This window comes from Danio aesculapii, chromosome 1, assembly GCF_903798145.1.
Source record: "Danio aesculapii chromosome 1, fDanAes4.1, whole genome shotgun sequence".
In the NCBI taxonomy this organism is placed as follows: domain Eukaryota; kingdom Metazoa; phylum Chordata; class Actinopteri; order Cypriniformes; family Danionidae; genus Danio; species Danio aesculapii.
In genome coordinates, this window is record NC_079435.1 from 36,284,956 (window position 1) to 36,305,218 (window position 20,263).

General features: G+C 36.7%; 1 protein-coding gene across 4 annotated transcripts in view; it reads left to right on the forward strand.

Annotated features, from left to right (window-relative positions):
- The window catches only part of fbxw7 (F-box and WD repeat domain containing 7), a 276,839-nt gene that overhangs the window by 253,370 nt on the left and 3,206 nt on the right, over positions 1-20,263 (forward strand). For all 4 annotated transcript variants that reach the window (XM_056459555.1, XM_056459563.1, XM_056459572.1 and 1 more), the window contains 3 exons: positions 10,662-10,843; positions 14,019-14,244; positions 17,108-17,318. In XM_056459555.1, coding sequence (XP_056315530.1) covers positions 10,662-10,843; positions 14,019-14,244; positions 17,108-17,318 — 619 coding nt within the window. The remainder of the gene's footprint in view (positions 1-10,661; positions 10,844-14,018; positions 14,245-17,107; positions 17,319-20,263) is intronic.

The window sequence follows — 20,263 nt, forward strand, 5'->3', positions numbered from 1 at the left end:
TTTTGATCAGTTCAAATCACAGAAAACAAGACTTTTTGCATCTCAAGTAAATGTGAAAAGATCAAAACTGGAAAAACGAAGCAAGAAAGAACAACACCGTTTTTACTGTGTGATCAAAAGGTTCAGTGAAACTTATTTCTAAATTAAAAAATATAGTTATTCAAGCTTTAAACCAATTAACTGAATGTTACAACTTTAAAGTTTAGCTTGAGAGGTTAAAGAGGTAACATTTGATGTGACTCAGTTTCTGGTGAGTTGGTGGCAAAAAAACAAAACGACAACCAAATAATGTCAAAATAAGTGCATTTATTTACAAAAGTGAAAGGAAGTCAAACAGCAAAAAATATTGTATACAAGTTGGAATCTCACAAAAGAAAATCAATTATTGTATGTTATGAATGGGGAAAAATAAAATGAATGATTGGGGCACCAAATAAAAGAAAGTATTATAACAAACATCTCAATTAGCTGAAAATTACCCTCTAAACTACCTACTAATAGTAAAATAAGCAAACAAAAAATATTCAGTGCTTGCATGCTAAATGTAATACTACTCTTCTAACCAAAGTTACGTAGAAAACTTACAGCGGATGGCTCTCACTTCTAAACTAGTGTTTAGACAGTGGAGTTTTCTGCGTGTTGCGAGGTGTATGTCACGTGACATCTAAACTACACGATTCCCAGGGGAATTCAGACACCAAAGATCAGTGATCGTGATATACGCTCATACAAGACGGTAACAACGCACCAAAACTGAAACAAGAACAAAATCAAACTCTAAAGTCAAATCAACATAATAAATGACAACACAAGCCAAAACACACACAAAAAGGCAAGCAAGAGGGAGCGAGCTTCCCCGCTCACGTCCCTTTAAACTTAGCTTCCTTCCTGATTGGCAGCGAAGGTGATGACAATGTAAATGAGATTAAACTTAACTGCTCATAGTAGCTCAACTCCTAGTGTGCTTCATAAATGTACATTTATAAGATGTTGACATTCCCTTTAAATTTCTCTTTATGTACTTAGTCTTAAAAGCACTTAGTATGGTATATTTTCTTAGAATATAGCTGTGAATAGGGTCTCAAGACTGATGCAATGCTTTAGCGAGTCCCGCGACACTGGCTGTGGCCAATTAAACAGGAAATGCCGTGTCCTTTGAAGCGCCTGTCAGAGGAAGTAGCACAGTGAAGCAGGAGACAATGGGATTTAGTGTGACTGCTTTCTGCTACACTTTCTTCTACTCTCTACTCACTTCTGCAGTTCGCTCAACTGTAAACTATTAACTGTCTTTTGGAGTTCATTAATAACATCCAATATGCACTTATTTTCTGTTCCAAAACATTAGCATTTTGTGCACCACACAGTCCCTTTTTATCAGCGGTCTGCAGTCCTGTTGTCATGGCCACAGCCGCAAATGTTCACTCGGCTGCATTGCCTCCATCAATCTATGGATGTTCCCCAGCCTCCCTTGTGTTTCATTGCTTTCTTCCTTTCTTTCTGGTTCTCTTACAGTCTCTCTTGACCTTGGGTCTGTTTACTTTTTCCTCTCGCTACACTTCAGTTCACCATTTAAGTGCTGTAAAGCCCAGGAGCTCATGGAAGCAGCTCACAGCCAGATACTCGCCCTCTGAGACTAAAGCCTTCTCTGGTTTGGATCGATAGCAGATCTAGACAAATAGGCTCCTGTGGGTCATGGGTCGTGAATTCGTACATCTCCGTCCCCCATATACACATTCACCATCTCAAACAAACACTAGTTGTTGTTGTTCTTTTCAGTTTGACCTCCATTTTGTCTAAAGAATGAATGTGTGCTTTTCTCTTTGTGCGGTGGTTGGGTGTCTCATTGTCCAAGTTTCTCTACGTTCTTTGTTTGCTTTACTCTGATATTGTCTGAGGATAAAGCAAGCCAAAGAATGTCATGGTGAGAAAATATTTGGAATTCCTTTGCATACAAGTGCTCTGTTCTCATTAAACCCTCTTCAATGTTTTTTTTGCTCATTATAGAGTCCATTTTGAGTTTATAGATTAAAACTGAAAAATTCTGTCCGAAGGGGCCATTCTGCTGCAGTCCATCTGTTGGAAGCAGCAGGTTTCTTTCTGTGTCGGTAAGAAGGTGCCCTTCACTGCTGATCTGAGACCAGATTAGCAGCTTTTCTCATAACAGATAATGTTTATTGGGAGTTGGCACCATCACCACTATGGGATGGCTTCCTCCTTTTGCAGAAGTGATTAATCAACACCAAGTTGTTTATAGAGAAAGGCTGGTTATAATATTGGCTAAAATGTTAAGTTATCAAGGATTTTTCAGAACTATACCCAAAATTTATTTTACGATTACAAATGCTTTTAAGGATATTTACTTTATTTACACATTTGAACTTGACAGGATAGTTTCACATAAATTTACCATGATTTGGTTTGTTCAAAAACATGTTGTAACGGGATGTAAAATAATAATAATAATAATAATAATAATTCCTTTTATATAGCGCTTTTCTGGACACATTGGGGGGAAACTCCTCATCTACCACTAGTGTGCAGCATCCACCTGGATGACACTACGGCAGCCATATTGCGCCTGACCGTGTGCCACACACACACCATCTGATTGGTGGAAAGGAGACAGAGCGATGAAGTCAATTTTGATATGGGGATAGTTAGGAGGTCATGATAGACAGAGGCCAATGGGCAAATTTGGCCAGTATGCCAGGGTTAATCAGAGTCAAGATCTCGATTTAACATCTCATCTAAAAAACGACGCTCACTAAGCAGTCTAGAGTCCCCATCAATAAACTGGGGCATTAGGACCCACACAGACCGCAGGTTGAGCGCCCCTGCTGGTATCAACAACACCATTTCCAGCAGCAATCTAGCTTATATGTGACCCTAGACAACAAATCTAGTCTTATGTGGTATATTTTTATTATTATTAATATTAAAATGTTTTTAAATACCTTAAATGAGTCAAAATTACCATTTTCTTTTATGCCAAAAGATCCCATTAGGATATTTTGTCAATTTCCTAGTGTAAATGTATCAAAACTGTTTTTCATAATAATATTATTATATGCATTGCTAGCAAACTTAATTTGGAGCACTTTAAATTAGTGGTGGGCTGTTATCGGCGTAAACGTGCTGCGTAAAAAAAATATTGCCGTTAATCTATTCTCAAAGTTGGGTTGGGAGCTGGGTCTATTCTATGCAAGCTATGATGAGTTTCACCTTGATGTTTTAGCGCGGATGTATACCTGACCGGTGAGCCGTCTGACAAAAAAGTGCCCTTCTGAATCAAATCAGCTGGATGCCTGACTTGCACTGCAATTCTGCAGTTTTACTTTAACTCCTGAACATTTCATTCATGCCATCGTGACAGACTGGGGTATTAGACCCAAATAAGAAGCAAGGACTGGTGAGAGTGTTTTGGAATGTAATAACGCTCTACAAACGGAAAGGAAAAAAAACTTCTGCATTTCGCTGTGCGTGTGTGCGTTCAGTTATGACTTCAGTTCAGTTACTTCAGTTATGACTTGATCGCATTAAGGTATTCAAAAATCTCTTAATCAGAGTATTCATATTAAAATCGTATTAAGGTATTGTTGCCCACGTAAACATACTCAATGTTTGACACACCGTCAGGGCTCTGTGAACTTGGCATTGAGAAGCAGCATTTTTTGGATGTACGTACAATAAAAGCAAGTATGAAATCGCTGTTTGGAGCTTATGTAGGCCCACAGTTACAAAATTCATGTTTAACTGAATAAACAAAAAAAATTATATGCCCACCTATACTTTAAATGCAATTTTCACTTTATTTATATATTTTTAATCCTCAGGTTTCAGCTTTTCAAATAGTTGTACCACTGCTAAATACTGTCCTATCCTAACAAATTAACATCAACGTAAAGATAATTTATTTAGCTATCATGTGTATCTTAATTTAAAAAAAGCACAAAACAAAAATACACTTGTGACTGTTTATTTTTGTCCAGGGTCACATATGCTGATTCATAGACATATCTATTTTTAATGCACCATATGTAATACCCAAACTTGTTCATGAAAACCTGCTTCTGAGAAAATTGAGAACGTGCTTGCTTGCTTTTTCTTTGCAGTTTGTGCAGAAAACACTGGCGTTACCATGTTAGAAGCAAATTTACATGGGTGTATTGTTGTTTTCATGTCTGCCCCTAGTATCATTTTCTTGCCATGAAAATAAGTAAATCTCTAAGCGATGTCTGACACACGAGTGTTAGATAAAGATCTGATTGGCATGCCGTGGATTACAGACCATCTTCACTCACACTAGCATGATAATGCTATTACTGGCCCTCTTCCATAGAAATTGAATGGGCCTCATGCTGTGTGTAATAGCAAAGTGATTTTGGGGGAAGATTAGGCCGTAACGCATCATCCTGCTCATTTGAATGTGTGCCACGCTTGAGGATCTGTACGGCATGATAAGAGTTTGATGAGGGATGAAATGTGACAGAAACATAAGCAAGAAGTGGAGTTGTTTTGGATTAGGGTCAAGATAAGAATAGAGGCTTTGGACTTTGGTTTTAATGTTGTCTCCATGGTAAGGCCATCAAAAGCTGCATTGTTGAGATTACCTGGCATCTCAGAGATTGCACCACTTCACGGATTAATACGTAGGACCCTCTCTTTCTCGCTCTATCTTACTGTGAGCTGTCGGACCCGTCTAAAGTCTCCCTGAGCCAAGAAGGATTCCTCCTAAAACTTCATAGACGATCACCAGCTCTCTGAAGCAATGGAGGTTTCCTCTGTGCCAGCTGTACGGACATGTCTGACGTCTAGCAGCTTTAAAATGCCTTTTGGAATATTCCTTATATAGTGGCAGTGACACTTGGGCAACATCTCTCTCTCTTTCTGTCACTTCATAACCAGCCCAGGGCTAAAATGTACTAAATCTGGCTTCTCTGAGAAGTGTGGACAGGATATACTCACTGCTTTTTTCTTTCTGTGCAGGGATGAGTCATGTGGAAACTTTAGGTGACCACAGAAGATAGGGGTTACCTTGAAAACAAGACTTTAAAATACTAAAAGACTCACAATGTGCGTAAAGCAGCATAATAATTTAATGTATACTGTAAAGCCAAAAAAATTAAGGTAACTCAAACCATTTAATAAAACCGATTGCAACAAACCATTTAAGTTCAAAAACTTATCATAATGAGTACTGTGAACTTAATCCATTTGAGTAAATGAAGCAATTTCAGCAAAGTAAAACCCTATAAATGAAGACACTCAAACCAATTGAGTACTGTAAAACCCAATGAGTTAAGACAACTCAAACCGTTTGAGGAAACCAATTGCTACCAACAATTTGAGTTAAACAAATCTATATGAGTACTGTGAAATTAATTTAAGTTGAAGTAATGAGGTATTTAACACATTACCTTCAACAGTGAATTCAAAACTTTTTTTTCAAATGAGTAGAATAAACTTTAAGTAAATTGAGTTAACCATACTTATTTCATTTGATCAAGTTGACTGTTGGGTTTTACAGTGTGTATATACCTTGTAGTTTTAAATAAGAAAATCGGTTTTGTTAGTCAAACTTTATCAAATTACTTTGGAAATGCATAGTGAATCAATTGGTTTGTAATTGTGGGAAACCATAAATATGGTGAAGGGATGAAAGGAAATGTAACAAATTATTTGGAAACAAACAAACATACTCTGTAATTACCCAATTAAATATTTATGTGCTTTTTGTACCATTTAGCTTCAGCACCTAAGGGGACAAATATGTCCCAACCACAAATATGTTAACTGCAATAAAGCAACAACAAAAAGTGTTTGTACTATATTTAAGAAGATTTAAGACAACCAGAGCACAATTATTTGCCAAATTTTCCAGATTAATCAGGTATAAAATGACACTGTAAAAATGCAAAATGGGGGAAAAAAAATCTCGTCCCAACATGAATCAAGTATTAACGATTAAGTGGATTGAACATAAAACAATTAAGTTGTCCCAAAAAAATCTCAAGTATTGTTTCAACTCAATTCAACTCGCAAAAATCTTTGAGCAATCTTTCAGCTAACCTTGCTGAGTTAAATACTTCATTACTTCAACTTAAATGGACTAAGTTCACAATACTCATATAGATTGTTTTTTAACTCCGATGGTTTGTAGCAATCGGTTTCCTCAAATGGTTTGAGTTGCCCTAACTTATTGGGTTTCACAGTACCCAATTGGTTTGTTCTCTTCATTTATTGGGTTTTACTGTGCTCAAATTGCTTTGTTTACTCAAATGGATTAAGTTCACAGTACTTATAGAATTAGTTATTGAATTTAAATTGTTTGTTGCAATCTGTTTCCTCAAATTGTTTGAGTTACCTTAACTTATTGGGTTTTACAGTGTTGGATTAATAGGTACCCCAGGGTAAAATATAAATTTGTGTAGATTCAGTTTAAAATCTGTAAGGCTTTGAAAGCATTTTGGTATTGCTTTCAAAAGCAGTTTTCTCCCTCTGGAGGTCACCTTTGGTAGAGATGTTTACACTTGCGCAGGAGGGTCTGGGTGTGATGGGACGTCCTGCATAGAAAAGTGAGGAGGCCACAGGGAGTGTTTGAGCATATGCATCTGTCTCTTACTGTGAAAACAGCCCTCTAGCCTCCATCGTCCTGTTTACTTCTTGCTTTCATCACATCTTTCACTCATCCTAAAGCCTTTGGCTGCATTTCACGCTCGCTCTCTCCCCTCGTTTATTCAGCTTTTAATTTCCTGCTCCTCTCCGGCTCGCCCTCCCTCTCTCCAGCCATGACTCAGACTGCACCTTTGGCTGACCACCAACTCCTTAACATGCAGACTGCAGCACTCCTGCCCCGAGCCTCCACCCACTTCTGCATCACACAAAACAAACACACCCTGTCGCGCATTACCTTCATATGCTGAGCTGGCAAGTCATGTATTATGGAAGATGTGTCTAAATCTGTTCTCAAATCAATGCTAATACCCTCTCTAAAGATTTTTGAATGGTTTTATTGTAGCTGTTGTAAGATTTTTTTGCACCTTACCATCAATTGCATTGAGAATATGTTGATGTCAATGTAGTATTATTTAAATTTTTAATGAGTATTATTTATTTTACATATATTAGTATTTATGATCTTGAATAAACTCAGTTTTTTTTTATTTGGTGACACTTTATATTGATGGTCCATTTAAGTATTAGTAGACTGTCTGCTTAATATCTGTTGATACTGCTCTTTTAACAGACATTTAACTGACTATAAGAAACTGTGCAAGGACATGCCAACTTACACTAACCCTAACCCCAACCTAACAATCTACTTCTAATTTAATGTGAATTAGTTGGCTAGTAGATGCAATGTAACTTGAATTCAACAAACGAACCATCAAACTAACGTGTGACCTTTTGTTTTATTTGGTTTTGCAATCATTCCAAAATAGTTTACAGTAGTTAACAACATGAACTAGATTTGATTTGAATACAGTTGGATCTGGTAATATTATTTAATGCACATGAACAATTCGGCTTTTTGGTATTCATTTATGAGTGAGGGATATTTGCAAATAAACAGATACATAAATAGATAAATAAGTCAAATTGTTCATTCAAAATTAGAGCCCTGTATGGGCCTTTAATCTAAGCCCTAGCCCGGCCTTGGCCCGAGAGACACAGGCTGTAGCCCTACTCTTGTCTTAAAGCTCGTCTTTAACAGCTTAAATTTTTGGCCAGAGTCTGACCCAAAGCCCGTCTTTTTTTTCTGCTAAACAGCTTATATTGTTACAGCCATTAAAATAGACCAGATTTGTATTAAATAAAAAGTAGATGATTTTATTTTATTTTTTTAATGTAAGTTTGTTTAAGTGGCATTGATATCCAAGCAGTATGTGGTCCACAGTGAGTTTACTCAATTTACAAGTTGTGCATTGTGCATAACCAGTTGGCTCATCATTTAAAGTTGTCACTATTTAAAAGTTGACCAGAAGATTTCCCTTTCCTCTAGCGTTTTTTCACCGTTTTAAGTTTGCCGTTGGCAATTTATCTCTTTATGTTCTCCATTGCACGTGGCTGGCAATCTCTATGTGCAATGCATCACTGGCTCTTTCGGACTGCACGCATTAGATCACATTAAACTTTTCTGAAGTTTTTCTTTTATTTCTGAAGCAGGCCCAAAGCCCGATATGTGTGCTAGCTATGATGTGAAAATTGGCCCGAAGCCCAGCCCAAAGAGCATAATGTCTTAGGCTCAAATGCAGGGCTCTATTCTAAATTACCATTCTTTGGTTTGTCATACCAAAATATTGGAAAATTCATGAAAATGTATTAATTCCTAAAATAAATCATGGAAAGTCACAAAACTTTTATCAATATATGTTAGTGTGTGCTTCCATCAAATATATTATTCAAATATATTATATCGTTCAGCCATTAACATTAAAAGGATTGTTCACCCAAAACTGAAAATTGTCATTTACTCACCCTTTACTTGTTCCAAACCGGTCTCATTTTCTTTCTTCTATTGAACACAAAAGAATAGGTTTGAAGAAAGTCGGAAACCATTGACTTCCATAGTACTTGATTTCCCTGCAGTGGAAGTCCGTGGTTACAGCTTTTCACCTATTTTTTAAATCAAAATGTCTTGTCCTCAACAGAATAAACTAATAATTTTTGAAACCAATTGAGTGAGCAAATAGTGAGTCAATTATAATTTTTAGGAGAACTGTCTCTTTACCACATGTTTGTAGTTTGCTATAATGGTTTAACCTCTGATGACCTTTAAAATAGTCTGTCTTTCCCAGAAAGCTCTCTGTTAATTTGGTTTAGTGATGTAATATTGTGACAGTGTTGCTAGGTTTTGTACTTAAAGACTCTTTTTACCCTTCTATTTACTAAAATAGCCATCAGCCATTTATTGCTCTTGAGAACCATACAGTGGTTTTGAAACATTATCATTTACTTTTACCTTGTATACCCTCCTTTGACTCCTTTACAGAGCCTGGGCTCAACAGCTTAACTGTGTTTAACAGACAGATGTTCTTCAAACTGCAGTTCCCACAAACCATTGTAGTCTGTGGTTTGTTAATGAAAAGCTTTAATAATAGTGCTCCTCCAGATGGGAGAAGACTTTTTGGTATGAAAATAGGAGGGTTAGCAATGAAAACAGCTGCTCCAAACAGTCTGCTCACCATCTGAGACATGAATGTCTGAGCCAATCCTGGCCATTCAAAGATATGATGGGTTTCAAACAAGAACCAAGAGAGTTGAAATGTGACCCGCTTCAGTCCATTGAAAGCCATGTAAATTTTTGGAAAGAGACTAAACAGAAACAAGCATGTGCACTTTAGCACCCTGGCCGCAATTGACACGGTCTCTTCCTCACCGAGATTAGATGAAGACTGTAAAATGAGTGGAATCTGGAAGGGGTTACTCAAATGGATTTAAACCTCTGACTATCCTTGGCTTCAAACGTTTCCCACCAGCCACTCAAACGGAATGCTAATCTCCATACCTCGTGGGTGCCACGGACTTGCTCTTTTATGCTTTCTCAACGGGCAGATAAACAGACACCTAAGCCATTTGGTTTCAAAGGTCCTCTCCCAGACACAGACTGAACAGGCTGTAATCGCTTGAGAACACGGCCGAAAGCTTTCCGTTCCTCGCCAGCATTATTTAAACCACCTCAACATTCCATGGGAAAGATCCATCGCCTTAGTAGCACATACTCATTATAGAACACAACACCTCATGCATAATGCAGCAAGAAGAGCATTAATATTCATGATTTAAGCCCCCTTCCCTTTTCTCGCAGGCATTTTATGGGCACTACAAATGAGTTGGGTAGCTTTTCAACACTAGATGATAAGAAACTGGCACATTTTAACACATCATGGCTTCCCCATGAAGAGCCATTCTGCTTTTAACCTTTTCCTTTGATCGTGTCATTTGTCTTTTTATTGTTAGCGCAGTGAAGGATTGCTGGTTGGTTTGATGTCCTCAGTAGTTGCTCTTTTGTTCCATCAGACGCCACATATGGCATTAGAACAAAGCCACGCTCAAGTCCTCAATGTCTTGGAGGATGGTCACCACTTCTAAAAATTAATGACGTGTTACAGTTGATCATGAACAAGATAGAGACGGAAATAGGAGCAGCTGCATTATGAATTAAAGGCCTTGAGACCTCTTTCACATCTCTGGGGTTTATCGCCCTTGCTTTTATCGGTCATGGTTCAGAGGTTACACCCTGAGGTGTCACTTTCCACTCGCCTCATAACACAACCGAATGACCAATCGCACATTTTGATCCTTTGTTTGCCTCTGAAATTAAATTGAATTTGCTTCAATTATATATAGAGGAAATGGCCCTTAGCCTTATGGATTGTTTGAAGGGATTTCTCTCACCACGGTGATCAATAATCTAATGTCATTTGAAATACAGTGTGTTTCATTTTCCATTACTGCTCCTTCCTGCCTAGAATTGCAGTTGTTTGATGAATGTAGATAAGCAGGAATGATGTCTGCAGTTAAGGTCAAATGTGATGGATCGGTGTTCTTATAATTAGTGCAGACATAATTTAAGTGATTTATTTGAAGCGTTTTTACCGTACGTTCATTACTCTGTGTTTCAGTTGGTTTACCTTTGCGTTCATCCTCTTTTTCTGCAGTGTTTGCGCACGTTAGTGGGCCACACCGGTGGGGTCTGGTCCTCTCAGATGCGAGACAACATCATTATCAGTGGATCCACGGACCGAACGCTCAAGGTCTGGAATGCAGAGACGGGAGAATGTATCCACACGCTGTACGGTCATACCTCAACAGTACGCTGTATGCACTTGCATGAGAAAAGGTAACATATGCTACACTATACATCTAAATGTGTGTTTAAATAATTCTGCATTTATTTTTTATTTTTACAAAATAGACATACTCGTATGCATGCACTACTAATCAGAAATATGGAGTAAATAAAGCTCCCGTGAAGTGCTTTGAAATATGCATTTTTGTTCGATGTTTGACGTAATCTTAACCGAAACACATTGGCACATTGGACATTGAGTAGCTCCTACCCTTTAAAAAAAAAAACAGCCAATAGTGCCTCCGCTAGTGAGAATGGTTGAGCTCAAGTGCATCAAATGAAAAGCAAATGAGAAGCATCTTGAAGGGCGTGGGCCATGTCAGATAATAGAGAGCATTTCATTGGTTATGATGTAATTAGAAATTGTAATGTGAGGTTATGTAAATAAAACTTGATCCATTTGGGTGGAAGTGACTAACTACAAGCTTTACATGTTTATATCAGTTTTATATCTTCTAAATATCTTTGTCTCTGTTTTTGGGAACACTAGCTTATACAGGCTGTCTGTGGGGTCTTAAAGGGGAAGGCAGTCAGGCAGCGTAATACAGAGAGTTGACGAAAGTGCATCAAACGATCGGTAATTAAAAGGGAAAAAAGAAAAATAGAATAAATATATATATTTTATATTAGACACACATCTGATGCTTGTATATGCACCAGCTCCACTCCCACAACTTTATTCATTGGGTTAAGTTAGCCTTTGCAGTCTCCATGTTCAGTCCATTACTTCCACTGTATCTGTTCAGCTAAGGGAATGGAACCAACCCCATGACGTCAGACTCAGCGACATTCCAAGATAGCAGCGCCTTATGTCTAAAATCTTTAGTAAAACATTCCATTTTCCACTAAAAGGTTACATTTATCAGGTTTGTTATAAATATTTCCATTAAAGTGGACATCAATTTACAAAATAATGTTAACTTGACTGAGTGCTTCTTTTCCCCTTTGAAAAGTCTTACATTTAAAAAAAAAAAAACTACATTTTAGACTTAAAGTCATAAATTCACTGAAATACTGTGTTGTAGGTATTAAATTTTAAAAATGTGCAATTCATTTCCTTATGTGAAAGTAAATCTAGCCAATCTGGCCAACACCCAATCACCTATAATCCATCTCAAAGTTTTTTACTTCAAAGAGATACAATTCACAGCAGCTAATAGACATTTTTACTGCAAATTCTCCAAATTAAATTCCCTAATCAGGGAAAGAAAACTAAAGCAGTACATCCTTTTACATGAGCTTCCATTAATACAAAAACGATTTACAGAAGTAAGCGACCCATTAGTTAGTTTTTAGCCTAAGTCAAATGTTTCAAAAATTTCATTCATAATGTCTAAAATTTCATTCATAATGTCTAAAATTTTATTCATAATTATCTTAAAAGGGTCTTAAATTCTTACATTTGATTTGAAGAACCCTGCAGAAACCTTGTTAGAGAGATCCTAAAAACAAATACTGATACTAACATCTAAAAAACGTAATTTTAATTTCAAGGTACCGTTAAGACTTATTTTATTTTATAGTGTTTCCTAAAAAATGTGTTATGTTTGTCTGCACAATAGGCCATTGGTTAGTGCACCGATATATAGCACAGCTCCAGGTGTCTAGAGTTTGAATTCTAACTCGTGGTCCTTTCCTGATCCTCTCTCCCTCTCTCTCCCATTTCACGTCCTGTCATTGTCCTGTCAATAAAGGCTAAAATGTCAAAAATAAGTCTTAAAAACAAGAAAGTGTCTCATCCTCAAATTTAAAATCCAATTAAAGCAGCATATTATTGTAATTTTAATATATTGTAAAATTTCATTCATAATGATCTTAAAAGGGTCTTATTAACCTACAAAACCCTGTTATAGATATCCTAAAAGTAAATAATACTGATAGTAACTTTTAAAAAACTTTATTTTATTTCATGGTACCGTTAATTTTATTTTATAGTGTTTCTGAAAAAAGCGTCTTATGTTTGTCTGCACAATAGGCCATTGGTTAGTGCACTGATATATAGCACAGCTCCAGGTGCCTCGAGTTCAAATCCTAACTCGTGGTCCTTTCCCAATTCTCTCCCCCTCTCTCTCCCATTTCACGTCCTGTCAATAAAGGCTAAAATGTCGAAAATAAGTCTTCAAAACAAGCGTCTCATCCTCAGATTTAAAATCCAATTAAAGCAGCATATTATTGCAATTTTAATATATTTTAAAATACAGTTTATCTCTGTGGTAATTCTTGTAATGACAATGCAATGCCTTGAGTTTAAAAGTGAAACACTTATGTGTAGAGTATAAACTTTAGAACATAGGTCTCAAACTCAATTCCTGGAGGGCCACAGCTCTGCATAGTATTTCTCCAACCCTAATCAAACACAGCTGATCTAGTAGTGTCAAGTAGTCTTAAACACCTTGATTATTTGGATCAGCAGTGTTTATTTGGGGTTGGAGCAAAACTGTGCAGAGCTGCTGCCCTCCAGGAATTGAGCTTGAGACCTATGCTTTAGAAGAACAAACTACTGCACCATGCGTGAGTTCAATTACTTTCAAACATTATATAAAGTACTATATGTTACACAATACTTATTAAAAGATAATTCCCTTCAATGGCAGCGCACAATATATCATTGTGCTTCTTAAACTGCACAGTTCCCATCTGCTTTCAGCTTTACAGCTTTTAATCGTGCGGATTGGATCCTCCGAGTTCTCAAATACCCAGACGAGGGCTTTGCTGCTTTATACTCTGTTATAAACCACACAATTGCTCGCTTGACAATATTCTCAGTGTTTTCAATGCCTCTGGGCCAATTGGTGTGCGTATTTCCCTTTGTGTCAAGCTTGATTGCTTATTTTGTGCAGTGACCTCAGGCTTCATTCAGCAACAACAATGGCAGTTTCTGTTTGTTTCTCTTTGCTTCACCAGCACCCGTTTTAATGTATATCAAACCTTTGTGCTAGGGGGTTTGCTTTTGTAAGCAAATAAGTTTTTCTTTTTTATGTAATGTAATCCTATAAGCAAATACAGTCCTTAAAGCAACTGAGTGTCATAGTCTGCAGAGTTAATGTCTAATTAAATTCCGCTATTTTATGTTTAAGAGTAAACCAATTCAACTTTATTATTTGAAACTTTCAATGCAAACTTGCTACTTGAACAAAAGTGAACCACTTTGTGTTTTCTCTCTTAGGGTGGTGAGTGGTTCTCGGGACGCCACGCTCCGGGTTTGGGACATCGAGACGGGTCAGTGTTTGCACGTGCTCATGGGTCACGTGGCAGCCGTTCGCTGCGTACAGTACGACGGCCGCCGGGTGGTCAGCGGAGCCTACGACTTCATGGTCAAAGTGTGGGATCCTGAAACCGAGACCTGCCTACACACACTCCAGGGTCACACCAACAGAGTCTACTCTCTACAGGTAAACATAGACATTTACCTGGCACTGAACAACACACAGCCACTTCACTTCTGCTTCAGAGGGCAGATTATTGTCTGATGGATTCGTACTCCTTTAAAGCAGGAACGAGAATGAAGCCACTTTAGCTTTTTGATCAAAGAAAAATGAAGTGATTCTGCGGGTCATCGCTTCGTTAATTCTTGAGCTGTAAGGCAAGAGAATTTTAAAGCCCAACCGTCACTCATTGCTCTAAAAGGAGCATAGGTTAAAGAGAGATGAGATATGGGCTAAAGTGATATTTGACCTGAATAAGAAGCGCTATCATTCTGTCTATTCTCTTGAAAAGCTTGACTCATTCAGCTGTGGAGGAAGTTTACCTGAACTGCGTACCTGTGATGACTCAGAATGATTTAGCCATAAGTGAAATTAAGTACAGCAGTAATGGGATCTTTAAAAAACGGTTTAAGCTAGTGTGTCGTGCTCTATCTAGGGCTGTTTATTTGGTTATTCTGTCAGTTTAACTAACTTCACAAGTGCATGTGCTTCGTATTTTGAAGGTTCGCCAACATACTACTCATAAGTAATTTCCAAGTATGTAAACTTCAGAAATAAAACGTTACCTTTTATATTCTTTATGATGCTTAAGGCAGATTATAAATTTATACTTCTGCGTATAGTTCTCACTTCCGAAACGCTAACTGGCAGTAGGTTTTTATGTTCCTCTCTGTCATGTTTCTTCATGGGTGTTTTATTTTTTCTGAACGCTACTTTAATGTACAAGTAGCTAAAACTCACTCATTCAGAGGCGGGACTGGCGGACGTGCAACAATATTAATCATAAGGTTAACTAATACAAAACAACAGTTTCCATCTAGAGCTACTTCACAGGACTCCACATTTGTAAACACTCGCTCCAACGAGTTCACATGGCTCTCGGCCTACCCGCACTGGTCACAGCTACCAAGCCAACCACTATGTCGTTCGACATGTAGTTACATTCTTTGAAAGGTCAGCGCCAGTTTCTGCATCAGCCACGGCAAGGGCTATGCGACCGCGCGAAGGCAGCACCGGAGCATATGCGTGCGCTTGACGCAGAGGTATAAATCAGCCTTTATTCGAAAATGCAGCAAAGTAATTAGGAAAGTAATTGAGAGACTAAAATGTTGTCCACTAACATAAAATGTTTTTGTTATATAATGTACATGTTTTATAATGAGATATATTGTTTTTAGCACTCATTCAAAAAAAGAACTAAAAAGATCATACATGGATGACTTGAAATCATATTTATGTGTACTGGGAGTCATTTAGTATAACCATTAAAGGAAAAAAGAATTGACAGACACATGTAGAGAAGGTTACATGCGGAGTTGGGTGTAATTGGTTCCACAGTAACGTATTACTGTATTATAATTACATTTTTACAGAATGCAGTAATGTAGCAATTACATTTTACATTTGTGTGATTTGATTACAGTTACTAAAGTCAATGTCATTGCAATTTCATTAAGCTTAAAAACAAAAATATTGTAATCACTAAGGAGGACACAGTCACCCCCCCCCCCCTTCCCCACCCAAAAAAAAAGGCGGTCTAACTCAGCCTAAACCATCTGAATTGAGTTTTTGTGCAGGATCAGGTGTGAAGGTATCTTCTGATGCCATACACATCGCATCTTTTGCACTGGTACATGTTGAAAACAGCGAGTCACATGACAGTAATATTATTAACAAATATGAAAATGTTCATATGATTTATTTACAATACAATTTGTAATATAATAATTTATGTCTATTGGTAGATATATGAAATGAGACTTGCTATATTTAATTAAGTGGATCTAATTGGATTTGCATTGGAAACATTAAATATAAGTTATTAAATGTATTTTTTTTCATAAATTTGCAGATTTTTTTTTTACAAAATTCTTTGCAGAAATAGCTTAAAATGTCCGCAGATTCTGTCTGGTCCTATTAATTACCTCAGACAAACACAGAACACCCAAAAACTGCAGTGCTTTTTCATACTATGGATGTCAGTGGTTGTCAGTTTTCTTTTTTTTTTTGTTAAAAAAAAGACAACTGGTTCGGAACAAGTAAATGATGAGAGAATTTTAAGTTTTGGGCAAACTCTATAATTAGTTTGTAAATGTCAATCTGCTGTGATCAACCTATTGTAATGTTTTTCAGTGAATATTAAATTACTGGAAGAGCTGCAGTTTTTATAGGTATATTTTATATGTTTTAAAAGTAACTTCAAAGTAAAGTAATTAGTAATCAGAATACTTTTTACATTATGTAATTAGTAATGTCATCAATTACAATTTTCCAGTAGTAATCAGTAATTTGTAATCTATTTCTTTTTTAAAGCAAATTGCCCAACACTGGTTGCATGACATAATAGATATCATTAATAAGTCATTAACAGAAAATTCTAGTCGAGTCAAACAATGAAACCGACATGAATGCAAAGATTATTTTATGCTTTGTACATTGTATTTGTCACTGACTCATCAACTATGGGACAAAGCATTTGGGCTGAAGTCCGTACTAATCCGCATTTGTCCTCATTTGTTCATATATCCATAATTGTAAGCGCTTTGCAGTAATTACATTAGAAGAATTTAATCAAACATAGTGGCGTTTAATGCAATAACAATGGAATTGAACATATCTGGAATTCAGCTAGAGCTGCTTCTCATTGTTAAAGGAATCAAATCCTTGTCATACTCAATACAGCTTCTATTCTGTTGTTCTCTGGTTTTATTCTAGACAGTGAATAAGCCAAATCACAGCTCTGGGTGTTTAGCACCAGCCATTTTCTTATATAACAAGCTATTTATTAATTACAGAAGACAGTGATTTATTTAATCTGCTTTTTCTCCAGTTCGATGGCATCCACGTGGTGAGCGGTTCGTTGGACACATCAATTCGTGTGTGGGATGTAGAGACGGGGAACTGTATTCACACACTCACAGGTCATCAGTCCCTCACCAGCGGCATGGAGCTTAAAGATAATATCCTAGTATCTGGAAACGCAGACTCCACCGTCAAGATCTGGGACATCAAGACCGGCCAGTGCCTACAGACACTGCAAGGTGAGCAGAGTCTGAATGATTTGAAATTTGATCATTACACTGTTTATAAATGACTTATTTATGCACACTTTTTTCAACTTAGTTTTTATAGATTGGACGTTTATTATAGAACCTAATGAACAGTACAGAATATTATCATATACACTGCTGGACATTTAACTTTATTGATTACTAGTCACTGTGGCTAGAAGTTTTTTTAACATTATTAGCCACTCGCCATTTTCACTAGCCACAATTTAGTTGTTGGGAAAATATATATTTTATACATAAATTGACTTTTGCATGCCAAAATTACTTAATTTAGATATTGTGTTATGTCCACATCACTGTTGTGTATGACTTTGCTCAATGAGCATGAGCTAATCGGTAGGGGTTTCATGGTGTGGTACCAAATTTTCTTCTGGCCGCACCAAAAAATAAATAAATAATTATTTCTTAGCCACAAATTTTAAATAGTTAAACTAGCAAAAGATAATATATTAAAACCATAATAACAATAATTAAATTAAATGAAAATTAAACCATAATAACAAAAATAGCTATAAGCAAAGCAGGTGAAAAACATACCATAATGAAAGGATGATAATGCGCAAACGGATAACATTAAGCCTATTAATAATCTGTTCAAAGAGTGGTGAAAGCAAAAGCTGCAACTGCTGCTGCTTACATAAAATACCTTTTGAAAGTGGTGCATGAGCATCTCTTTTTGTCCAGTCTATTTCAAAAAGAACCAATCGCAGCGATTGCTTCAAGCAAGGAAACAGGATTTATTTTAAACACTCACACTCATCACATCACCTGTGCGCTTGACACTAAAGGATCGCCTGTGTCTCACCCTATGGTCTTACCATGTGCGTGATACTCCTCCCATTCGGTATTCACCTGCTTTCTTTTGCTCATGTGAACCCAGTTGTTTTTGTCAGTCGTGCTGCATTTCAATTCTCGTGGGCCATTGGTCCATCTTTATTGTCAACCCTGCTTTTAAGAAAAGTGCAATTACCCCCGGGTTGGCAAGTGGTAATGTCAAACCCTGAACATATATATAATAATTCATAATGTACTTTTCCACCTCAACAATTATTAAATAGAAAAAAAATATGTACATTTGTATGTATTTATGTATGTGTTATATCATCTTTGCATCAAATTACAAGAAACAACTAACCACTTTTTGACATTGTTCTCTCCTCTGGCTGCCATTGTCAGTCTCACACCATTTTATTTATTTTTCTGAAAGTCTTGATAACACCATCTTGGAGTTTTTCTTTTATTATTTCAGCAAATAGGATTGCAAAAAAATGATTTGATGAACTCTTCCATTCACTGCGCTCTAAGTTTTCCCAACTATGATTACTTCCGCTAACGAGAAATCAGGAAATGTGAAAAAGGTTCATGGGGAAATGGCAATTTATTTTAATGATGGATTTATATGTAGATTAATGAATTTATCGTAGACTAAACTTACTTTTTTTTAGAGACTCAAGTTTCAGTTTCTCAAAATGAATCACTAAATCGTATCATTTATATAATTAATATAAGTGTATAAATCCTATTTTGTCTATGAATGTCACATTTTAGTACTTTTGTGCTTTACTGACATAAAAATAACCACATATGAATCTGGAATGATGTGAAGGATGAGTAAAACATGGGTGCAAAAACAATTCCTTTAAGAGCTTCATCTCATGAATTATTAACCATGGTGTGGTTGATTGAGTTTACATATATTTACATATATGTATAAAAAAAGTCAGTGTTGTATATTATGCTCCTCGTCCCAATCACATTTATAATAATAAGATCTCCATTGCAATATTTTAACCAGCCTTTAGTCTAAAAAAAATGGAGAGAAATTTTTCCAAATTCCCAGTCTCTCTTATCATCTTAAGCCGTTCTGGAAGGGTGAGGGATGGATGGTATGATGAAAGGAATTGGAGGGGGTTGGGATGGTCTTGTTCGGGGGTGCCCAGAGGGTAAGAAGGAGAGGGTTGGACCAAGTATTAAGTAGTAGGTCATTTAATTAGGTCATTGAGCATTTTGCCGTTATCACTTAATGACACTCGTTTGACATAATACACACAAACACACATTTGACCCCAGACGACATGCTCAACTCGACAGTGAAGCTTTGAAGTGCAAACGCTCACACAGGGTCGCTCATTAAAGGAAAACAGACCATTATGGTGCTCCGTGTCATGTCTTGCACATCAATAGAGAGAGCGGCCATCTCATTTACATTCACACAGTTGACTTAAGCACTTGCTGCTGGCTATTCATGACCGAATTCACTCATACACACACTTTCAATTGATATTTTTAATTGTTATGAACTTAGGTTTGTCTTTTTATTCGGATCTGTTAGCTTTATTGTCAGTACGATGTGATGTTTGTGCAATAGCTCATTAGACTTCTCTGGAGAAACCAGAGCAGTTTCTTTTTGGCATCTTTATGCCTTGCTGACCACACTTATGTTTAGACTTAGGCATGTTTCTTGGTCTATCTGAAAGACTGGCTCAATTCAATACCTCAAGGGCACAGAATCAAAGCCGTTTATGCCACAGTATTTCCCGTAACCATAGTTACTCGTTCAGTTCTCATTCTCTCTGCCGTGGCAAGGAGCTGTCGTTCGATTTCCTGTCTATTGGTGCTTTCATCGTTGCAGTGTTTGAGCCGATTCATCTGGAATCCCTAGTGGGGAAAAGTATACTTTTGCATACTTTCTAAAAAAATAAAAAGTACTTATAGGAAAAATCGACTTTTTATAAAAATACTATTGTATTTTTTAACTGAAAATAATGTTTTCAGATACTCCAGTGCATCTATTATCTTTAAAAATAGTACTTTAGACAAGGCAAAGCAAGTTAATTTATATAGCACATTTCATACACAATAGTAATTGAGTGCTTTACATTAACGAGAACAAAACAAACATATACAAGTATAAG